Source organism: Salmo salar, chromosome 02 (assembly GCF_965601325.2).
Source record: "Salmo salar chromosome 02, fSalSal1, whole genome shotgun sequence".
Lineage (NCBI taxonomy): Eukaryota > Metazoa > Chordata > Actinopteri > Salmoniformes > Salmonidae > Salmo > Salmo salar.
In genome coordinates, this window is record NC_138292.1 from 22,651,809 (window position 1) to 22,662,194 (window position 10,386).

At 44.8% G+C, this 10,386-nt stretch overlaps 1 protein-coding gene across 3 annotated transcripts in view; it reads left to right on the top strand.

Annotated features, from left to right (window-relative positions):
* LOC106575853 (chloride channel protein) overlaps nt 1-10,386 on the top strand; it is a 41,179-nt gene that overhangs the window by 28,031 nt on the left and 2,762 nt on the right. For 2 of the 3 annotated variants that reach the window (XM_045700257.2, XM_082960889.1), the window contains exons 10-22: nt 76-177; nt 868-952; nt 1,176-1,331; nt 1,517-1,586; nt 1,753-1,863; nt 3,763-3,976; nt 4,129-4,262; nt 4,439-4,593; nt 4,776-4,857; nt 5,361-5,440; nt 5,889-5,933; nt 6,119-6,223; nt 6,338-6,424. In XM_045700257.2, coding sequence (XP_045556213.2) covers nt 76-177; nt 868-952; nt 1,176-1,331; nt 1,517-1,586; nt 1,753-1,863; nt 3,763-3,976; nt 4,129-4,262; nt 4,439-4,593; nt 4,776-4,857; nt 5,361-5,440; nt 5,889-5,933; nt 6,119-6,223; nt 6,338-6,424 — 1,426 coding nt within the window. The remainder of the gene's footprint in view (nt 1-75; nt 178-867; nt 953-1,175; nt 1,332-1,516; nt 1,587-1,752; nt 1,864-3,762; nt 3,977-4,128; nt 4,263-4,438; nt 4,594-4,775; nt 4,858-5,360; nt 5,441-5,888; nt 5,934-6,118; nt 6,224-6,337; nt 6,425-10,386) is intronic. The other variant, XM_045700261.2, reaches the window with a different exon arrangement.

The following is a 10,386-nucleotide window of genomic DNA, read 5'->3' on the forward strand; positions in this document are numbered from 1 at the left end:
TGACTCTCTGTCCCCTGTCTGTTGTAGAATCTCCTGTGGGTTCCTGACTCTCTGTCCCCTGTCTGTCTGTTGTAGAATCTCCTGTGGGTTCCTGGGGGCCTTCTTTGTCTACCTAAACAGACAGGTGGTTCTAGTGATGAGGAGACAGACGGCTCTCACACGCTTTCTGACCAAGCAGTGAGACATCACGCACTCACTCGCATACATACACACACGCACACAGTACACACATACAGTACACACACACAGTACATACACACAGTACATACACACAGTACACACACACTGTTACACTCACTCAAATGTCTTCACAATTGTAATGCTTAGCAGACACTATTACCCAGATCCCTGACACTTTCCACATTCCATTCCAGATGATGTTCATTTGGGTAGCCTCTTCTTACAAAGTAGTCTGTTACAGGACTTTGACCGAGACAAGCAGGGCTTAACAGCCAGCCATTCACTCAGTTAGAGACATTCACTTAGCCATTGACTCACCAGTCAAGGTACATTGAGCTCACACATTAGGAGAGGCAGAGCAGTAGAGGTGTCCTGCCATGAACTCAACAGCCTGACAGCCAGACAATGAACTGGGATGAGATTCCTGCCAATTTACATTATTACCCTAAAATGCTTCACATTTAAGTAATAGCATTGTGGTTTGTTATAACGGTTGAGTATCCCAGTTGTTAAATAATATTGTTTGTGTGTGTGTGTGTGTGTGTGTGTGTGTGTGTGTGTGTGTGTGTGTGTGTGTGTGTGTGTGTGTGTGTGTGTGTGTGTGTGTGTGTGTGTGTGTGTGTGTGTGTGTGCGCATGCGTGTGTGTCTTTGTGTTTGTGCGCATGCGTGTGTGTGTGTGTGTTCAGTCGGTTAATCTACCCAGGTGCAGTGACCTTTGTCATCGCCACCCTGACCTTTCCTCCTGGATTCGGCCAGTTCATGGCTGGAGAGGTCAGAGAGCATTATTGAGCTTATTAGAGCTTATGTTCATGACTTATAGAATAACCTTTTATAAATCCATGTATTGATTGTGATGACTGAATGCAATTCACTCTCTACCACCTGTGAAGAGGGGTCATAAATGAATGATCTGATCTCTCTCTCTCTCTCTCTCTCCCCCTCCCTCCCTCCCTCCCTCCCTCCCTCCCTCCCTCCCTCCCTCCCTCCTGTTCAGCTGATGCCTAGAGAGTGTATTAATTCTCTGTTTGATAACTTCACCTGGACCAAACTGTCTGCCACCGCTCTTCCCTCCGGACTGGGGCGCTCCTCAGCCTGGCTGCACCCCGACGTCAGCGTCTTCCTCATCCTCCTCCTCTTCTTCGTCATGAAGGTACGTCCTCCCTCCATCATGGAGCAAAACACATTACTTTTCTTCTCGTATTATGCTGTGGTCAGGCTATCAAATCAAAATGAAAAGAGTTACACTCTAAAACCTTTTCTTTGTTTCTCTAGTAGATTCTATAAAGGATTTGTATTAGGTCTCTCTGTCATTCACATACCTTCTCAATGTTCTAGTTCTGGATGTCTGCTGTTTCCACGACGATGCCCATCCCATCTGGAGCCTTCATGCCAGTGTTCATACTGGGTAAGAGGCTGAGATCAGACCTGGGAATCTAAACAGGATGCATCAGACATCAGGGTTAAAACATGCTCTAAACCTGTCCTAAAGCACAACTGAGTATTCTCTCTCCTCTCTATCCCCTTTCTCTCTCCCCTTTCTCTCTCCCCTTTCTCTCTCCCCTCTCCCCCAGGGGCAGCATTTGGGCGTCTGGTAGGGGAGATCATGGCCACTCTCTTCCCAAACGGTATCCTGTTTGATGGGATAGTTTATCGCATCCTCCCCGGGGGCTATGCTGTCATTGGTGAGTCTCCTCTGAAGTCTCATCTTGCCTTGCTGCTGTTGTAGGGCAGCCCAGCCCCAGAAGGGACTCTTCTTATCAGCTGTATGCAAGAATTTGCTATGTGTTGTCTTCAGAATTCAGCCTTCTCTGTGTTGGTCTTGCCAACCCCCATTGTCACACCTCTGAGAGGTTACATCATGTAGGTCTGACATCTGATTGGATGTTAACGTTACAGTAATACTATTGGTCAACATCTCAGGTTTTGAGTCCAAACAACTCAGATGTTTATTAAAGGTTCATTGTTCTTTTTCTTATTTGCTCCTGACCTGCTGTGATGAGATACTTTCTTTCTTTCTCACTCTCTCCACCCCATGAACTTGTGGGGCAGGGCCTTTCAGGCTATGGTTTCTCTCTCTCTGACCATGCTTGGAATAATGCCTTGTAATGCTTGTTAATGCTTTGTAACTGAAGCTGTATGCCTTGTATGTGAATCCATTCATTTTACAAAGTAATTAAATACAATTCTATTTATAATCCATTCTCAGACATTTCTTCATTGTCTATGTCTGTAACTCAACCATAGTCTCTTGCATATTGCTAATTATCTTTATGGAGTCAGATAAACATTTTAATAGGCCAATTGCTTAGTCTTATTACAAGTATACACACTACCATTCAAAAGTTTGGGATCACTTAGAAATGTCCTTGTTTTTGAAAGAAAAGCAAATTTTTTGTCCATTAAAATAACATCAAATTGATCAGAAAAACAGTGTAGACATTCTTAATGTTGTAAATTAACCTTTGTAGCTGGAAACGGCTGATTTTTAACGGAATATCTACATAGGCGTACAGAGGCCCATTATCAGCAACCATCACTCCTGTGTTCCAATGGCACATTGTGTTAGCTAATCCAAGTTGATCATTTTAAAAGGCTGATTGATCATTAGAAAACCCTTTTGCAATTATTATTATGTTAGCTGAAAACTGTTGTTCTGATTAAAGAAGCAATAAGACTGGCCTTCTTTAGACTAGTTCTGGAGAATCAGCATTTGGGGGTTCGATTACAGGCTCAAAATGGCCAGAAACATGGGCCTCCCACTTCTCTTTCTATTCTGGTTAGAGCCAGTTTGCGCTGTTCTGTAAAGGGAGTAGTACACAGCGTTGTATGAGATCTTCAGTTTCTTGGCAATTTCTTGCATGGAATAGCCTTCATTTCTCAGAACAAGAATAGACTGACGAGTTTCAGAAGAAAGTACTTTGTTTCTGGCCATTTTGAGCCTGTAAACAAACCCACAAATGCTGATGGTCCAGATACTCAACTAGTCTAAAGGCCAGTCTTATTGTTTCTTTAATCAGAACAATAGTTTTCAGCTGTTCTAACATAATTGCAAAAGGGTTTTCTAATGATCAATTAGCCTTTTAAAATGATAAACTTGGATTAGCTAACACAACGTGCCATTGAAACACAGGAGTGATGGTTGCTGATAATGGGCCTCGATACACCTATGTAGATATTCCATAAAAAATCAGCCGTTTCCAGCTACAATAGTCATTTACAACATTAACAATGTCTACACTGTATTTATGATCAATTTGATGTTATTTTAATGGACAAAAAAAGGAAATTACTAAGTGATCCCAACTTTTGAACGGTAGTGTACATATCAAAAATGTCTGCCCACTACCCTGTCATACACAATGATGTCATTTAACACCATCTCTCCTTTCCTTTCTGCCTTGTCGTGACTCCTGATCTCTCCTTCCCTCCCTCTATACTCTCTCTTCCACTCTTCTTCCCCTCCCTCTCTCCCTTCCTCTCTCCTTTCCCTCCTTCTCTCCTTCCCCTCCCTCTCTCCTTCCCCTACCTCCCTCCCTCTCTCCTTCACCCTCCCTTTCTCTCTCCCGCCCTCCTTATCCCAGGTGCCGCGGCCCTGACCGGGGCAGTGACCCACACGGTGTCCACGGCTGTGATCTGTTTTGAGCTGACAGGCCAGATCTCCCACATCCTGCCCATGATGGTGGCGGTGATCCTGGCCAACATGGTGGCCCAGGGCCTGCAGCCCTCCCTCTACGACTCCATCATCCAGGTCAAGAAACTGCCATACCTCCCCGAGCTCAGCCTCGGACACATCAGGTACTGGAACGGTCACCATTATGGCTCTAATAAATGCTTATGCAGAGAACTGTATGCCATTGTGGCTCAAACAGTTCTAGTGTACATGCAACCTTGTGTGATATTATGACTCAAGCAGGCACAGTTCACATATATCCTCTCTCCTCCCTCAGTAAGTACAACATCTTTGTGGAGGACATGATGGTGCGGAAGGTGAACTTCCTGTCCTCCCAGTCAACCTATCGGGAGCTGGGCTATCTGCTAGACTCCACCTCCCTTAAAACCATCCCTCTGGTCGACTCTAAAGGTGAGACATGTTATAGAATGTTTGATGCCATGCACGGTAGATTACACAAATCCATCCACTGAAATCCCTCTCTTGTCTCTCTCTCTCCTTCTCTCTATCTCTCTTTCTCTCTCTCTCTCTTTCTTTCTCTCTCACTCTACTCTCTTTCTCTGCCTGTTCCCCCTGTCTTTCCTCAGAGTCTATGATCCTATTGGGGTCTATCGAGAGGACAGAGCTGCAGGCCATCTCTGATTGGTGGCTTTCAGCCGAGAGGCGTATCTTTGAGAGGGGTCAGGGGTCGCCGGGTCAGGGCTGGGAGTCCTTCACTTTAGTAGACGAGGAGGAAGGAGAGGTGACAGGATGGATGGATGGATAGATGGAATGATTGAACGATAGCATCATATTTATTATACTTATTAAAGGAATAAATATCAGTATACTTATAATGCCTTTATAATCACATTTATAATGCATTATAATTATCCATGTAATACTTGGTTATGAACTTGGTTAGCCCTTTTGTCTGTTCTCCAGACCTCTGCTGTACAAGATGAACAGAATAGGCCACTCCCATCCCCCAAACCACAGGAGTCCTCCACCAATCACACCGGCTCAGGTGACATGACACAGACAAAATGTCAGAATATGACATAGAATTGGGATGTACCCACTATTGCTATTTTGTTACCAGTGCATCCATGTTTGTATTTGTATTTATTATGGATCCCCATTAGCTGCTGCCAAGAAGCAGCTACTCTTCCTGGGGTCCAGCAACATTAAGGCACTTATATACAATTTAAAATATGACAATACATTTCATAAGACTTTTCACAACACATTAAGTGTGTTCTCTTAGGCCACTACTTTACAACCAGATACTGTATCTACAATACAAAACCTATGTGTACATATGGTAGTTGGCTTGTTGGTTTGCTGTTAGCGCTTCAAATTTTTATAAGCAATCAATAGAGCAGAATCAATATTCGACCTGCTGCTCTATCGATTGCTCATGGGGTTTGTTTACAACAACTAACCAGCACCTTCTGTAGAAAAGTGTTGGAGTGAGAATGTTAACCCAATGTACTCACTTCTAAATGTCTGTCCTGTCCTGTCTTTCAGAGAAGAGTTCCCTCCAGTCTGTGAGGGGAATATTTCAGCGCCTCTTCTCCTCTTCCTCAACCAGCCAGGCTGAAGCTCAGGTATCATTCCATATCAAGATAGAGGTTGGCTGTAACCACTGATAGGGGGTCAGATATATTAGAAGATGTTTTTCATTCCCATAATGGTTGAGGTTTGGATTGGGGTTAGGGCAACCTGATCCTGGGTCTGTGGTGAAGGCCACCATCAACCTCAAGCGTTCCTCTGGTAGCTCAAAGAGGAGCAATATCACATTCTGACCTTGCTATAATGTATGATATGATATGTAATGAGCAGGTTAGTCATTCTGTGTGATGGAGAAATAGCACCACAAGGGGGCATCTGATCTGACACTTTGTAAACCTGGAGGGTGAAAATAACTAAAATCTCTAAACTAACACCCCCCCCTCTCACACTCCCTCTTTTCTTTCTCTCTTTCTTTCTATCTCTTTCTCTCTCTCCCTCTCTCTTTCTCTGTCTCTCTTCCTCTCTCTCTCTTCCTCTCTCCAGGAATCCACCCCTCCTCCACTCACTGACACCATGTCCTCAGAGGAGGTAATGTGTCTCACTGACCCTGATCAACCTTTAACCCCTAACCCCTGATCCCTGACCTCTACTCCCTGACCTGGGCACTTCATCTAGCGCAAAAAGGATTCCACGAGTAGAATCAAATATCATAAATTATTACTCCCTCTTTATATTGTCAATCACCCTCTCTGCTCTCTGATTGGCTAATGCAGATCAAAGCCTGGGAAGAAGAAGAGTTGGATAAGCCAATCAGTATGGAGGAGATACGGATTGATCCCTCCCCCTTTCAGCTGGTGGAGAGAACCTCCCTACACAAGGTATCAACTGTAGCTAGCACCTTGTGCTCTTATGTAGCCACTTTAAGCCATTATAAACACTACATGCTGTAGGTTATTGACAAATATGCCTCCCCCTCTCTCTCTCTCTGACAGACCCACACTCTGTTCTCCTTGCTGGGTTTCAGTCATGCCTATGTTACCAGCATTGGGAAACTGGTGGGAGTCGTAGCACTGAAGGAGGTGAGATCACACAAGCTCTCTCTCTCTCTCTCTCTCTCTCTCTCTCTCTCTCCCTTTCTCTCGCTCTCTTTCTCTCTCTCTCTCTGTCTGTATGCCGAGTCTTCCTTTTCTGCAGTGTAGAAGCATCACACACAGCTTGTCCATTTGTTCTGCCTCTCTGTCATCGTTCTCTGATGATGATCTCACAGTGTCACAGTAATTACATTGCCAAGATTAGCAAACTGAGGCATGCCATGCCAACAGCAAACTCTGAACCTACACATCCATGCATAATTCACCAAATTATGAAAGGCAAGCATTGTCATTTTTAATTCCGTAAAGTGAATGTGGAAGAGGTAAAAACATTATTGTTGTCTATCAGCAATGACAAACCATCTAGGACTGACAACTTGGATGGAAAATTACTGAGGATGATGGTGGACTACACTATCACTCCTATTTGCCATCTCTTTAAACTAAGCCTACAGGAAAGCATGCGCCATCAGGCCTGGAGGGAAGCAAAAGTCATTCCACTACCCAAGAATAGCAAAACACCCTTTACTGGTTCAAACAGCCAACCAATCAGCCTGCTACCAACCCTTAGTAAACGTTTGAAAAACATTTTGACCAGAGACAACGCAGTAAACAAATGACTTTTAGCACGCTTATAGAGAAGGGCACTCAGCACTTACACAAATGACGGATGATTGGCTGAGAGAAATTGATACTAAGAACACCAAAACGGCCCTCAATGAACTTCACTGGACTCTATGTAAACTGGAAACTATAAACCCGAAGGCTGCATTTATTGTAGCTGGGGATTTTAACAAAGCAAATTTGAGATCAATGTTACCTAAATTTGATCAGCATATTGTTTGTCAGACACATAGGGCTAATACTCTAGACCACTGCTACTCTAACTTCTGCGATGCATACAAAGCCCTCCCCCGCCCTTCCTTCGGTAAATCCGACCACGATGCCATCTTGCTTGTCCCGGCTTATAGGCAGAAACTCAAACAGGATGTACCAATGACGAGAACCATTCAACGCTGGTCTGACCAATCGGAAGCAACGCTCCAAGATTGTTTTGATCACGCGGACTGGAATATGTTCCAGTCAGCCTCAGAGAATGACATTGACGCTGACTGGGTGAGTGCGTTTATAAATAAGTGCATTGGAGATGTTGTACCCACTGTGACTATTAAAACATACCCTAACCAGAAACCATGGACGGATGGCGGCATTCGCACAAAACTGAAAGCGCAAACCACCGCATTTACAGTAACCATGGAAAGAGGTCTGGTGATATGGCTGAATATAAAAAGTGTAGTTATTCCCTCCACAAGGCAATCAAACAAACAAACGAAATGCCGGTACAGGGACAAGGTGGAGTCGCAATTCAACGGCTCAGACACAAAACATATGTGGCAGGGTCTACAGGAAATCACGGACTACAAAACAAAAACAGCCACGTCACGGATACCGACGTCACACTTCCAGACAAACAAAACACCTTCTTTGCCCGCTTTGAGGATAATACAGTGCCACCCTCGCGGCTCGCTAACAATGACTGCACCCCCCCCCCCCCCCCCCCCCTCTCCTTCTCAGTGGCTGATGTGAGTAAAACATTTAAACATGTTAACCCTCGCAAGACTGCTGACCCAGACGGCATCCCTAGCCGCATCCGCAGAGCATGCACAGACCAGCTGGCTGGTGTGTTTACGAACATTTTCAATCTCTCCCTATCCCAGTCTGCTGTCCCCATATGCTTAAAGATGACTACCATCGTTCCTGTACCCAAGAAGGCAAAGGTAACTGAACTAAATGACTACCACCCCGTAGCACTCAATTCTGTCATCATGAAGTGCTTTGAGAGACTAGTCAAGGATCATATCACCGCCACCTTACCAGCCACCCTAGACCCACTTGTTTGCTTACCGCCCCAGCAGGACCACAGACGCAATCGCCATCGCACTGCACACTGCCCTATCCCATCTGGACAAAAAGAATACCTATGTAAGAATGCTGTTCGTTGACTACAGCTCAGCATTCAACACCATAGTACCCTCCAAGCTCATTATCAAGCTGGAGGCCCTGGGTCTCAACCCCGCCCTGTGCAACTGGGTCCTGGACATTCTGACGGGCGACCCCCAGGTAGTGAAGGTATGAAACAACATCTCCACTTCACTGACCCTCAACACTGGGGCCCCACAAGGGTGTGTGCCTAGCCCTCTCCTGTACTCCCTGTTCACCCACAACTGCGTAGCCATGCACGCCTCCAACTCAATCGTCAAGTTTGCAGACGACACAACAGTAGTGGGCTTGATCACCAGCAACGACGAGACGGCCTACAGGGAGGAGGTGAGGGCACTCAGAGTGTGGTGTCAGGAAAACAACCTCTCACTCAACATCAACAACAAAAAAAGAGATGATCGTGGACTTCAGGAAACAGCAGAGGGAGCACCCCCCTATCCACATCGAAGGGTCAGCAGTGGAGAAGGTGGAAAGTTTTAAGTTCCTGGGCATACACATCACGGACAAACTGAAATGGTCCACCCACACAGACAGTGTGGTGAAGCACACTAGCACCTCTTCAACCTCAGGAGGCTGAAGAAATTTGGCTTGTCACCCAAAACCCTGACAAACTTTTACAGATGCACAATCAAGAGCATCCTGTCGGGCTGTATCACAGCCTGTATCACAGCACGGCAACTGCACCGCCCTCAACCGCAAGGCTCTCCAGAGGGGGGTGCGGTCTGCACAAAGCATCACCGGGGCCAAACTACCTGCCCTCCATGACACCTACAGCGCCCGATGTCACAGGAAGGCCAAAAAGATCAACAACAACAACCACCCGAGCCACTGCATGTTCACACCGCTATCATCCAGAAGGCGAGGTCAGTACAGGTGCATCAAAGCTGGGAATGAGAGACTGAAAAACAGCTTCTATCTCAAGGCCATCAGACTGTTAAACAGCAATCACTAACTCAGAGAGGCTGCTGCCTACATTGAGACCCAATCACTGGCCACTTTAATAAATGGATCACTAGTCACTTTAAACAATGCCACTTTAGTAATGTTTACATTACTCATATCACATGTATATACTGTATTTTATACCATCTACTGCACCTTGCCAATGCCGCTCGGCCATTGCTCATTAATATATTTATATGTACAAATTCTCATTCACCCCTTTAGATTTGTGTGTATTAGGAATTTGTTGATAATTGTTAGATTATTTGTTAGATATTACTGCACTGTTGGAACTAGAAGCACAAGCATTTCGCTACACTCGCATTAACATCTGCTAACCATGTGTATGTGATCAATAAAATTTGATTTGATTTGATTGTGGGGGCTGTTTTGTTAGACTTCCGTGCAGCTTTGACATTATTGATCATAATCTGCTGCTGAAAACAACATATGTGTTATGGCTTTACATCGTCTGCTATATCATGGGTCGAGAGTTACAGTGACGTGAAAAAGTATTTGCCCCCTCTTTGATTTTCAATATTTTGCATATTTTTTAAACTGAATGTTATCAGATCTTCAACCAAAACCTAATATTAGATCAAGGGAACCTGTTTACAAATAACTAAAAAATGTATACTTCTTATTATGCCTGGCAAAAACCAAAAACTGCATTCCACAGTAAGAACCTTATGCCAATGGTCAAGTATGGTGGTGGTAGTGTGATGGTTTGGGGGTGCTTTGCTGCCTCAGGATCTGAACGACTTAATAGAAGGAACCATGAATTCTGCTCTGTATCAGAGAATTCTATTGGAGAATGTCAGGCCATCCGTCTGTGAGCTGAAGCGCAGTTGGGTCATGCAGCAAGACAATGATCCAAAACACACAATCAAGTCTACATGACAATGGCTTAAAAGCAACACATTTGAAGTTTTGAAATGGCCTAGTCAAAGTCCAGACCTAATCCCAATTGAGATGCATTGAAGAGTGGGCCAACAGCTAAAGGTGGC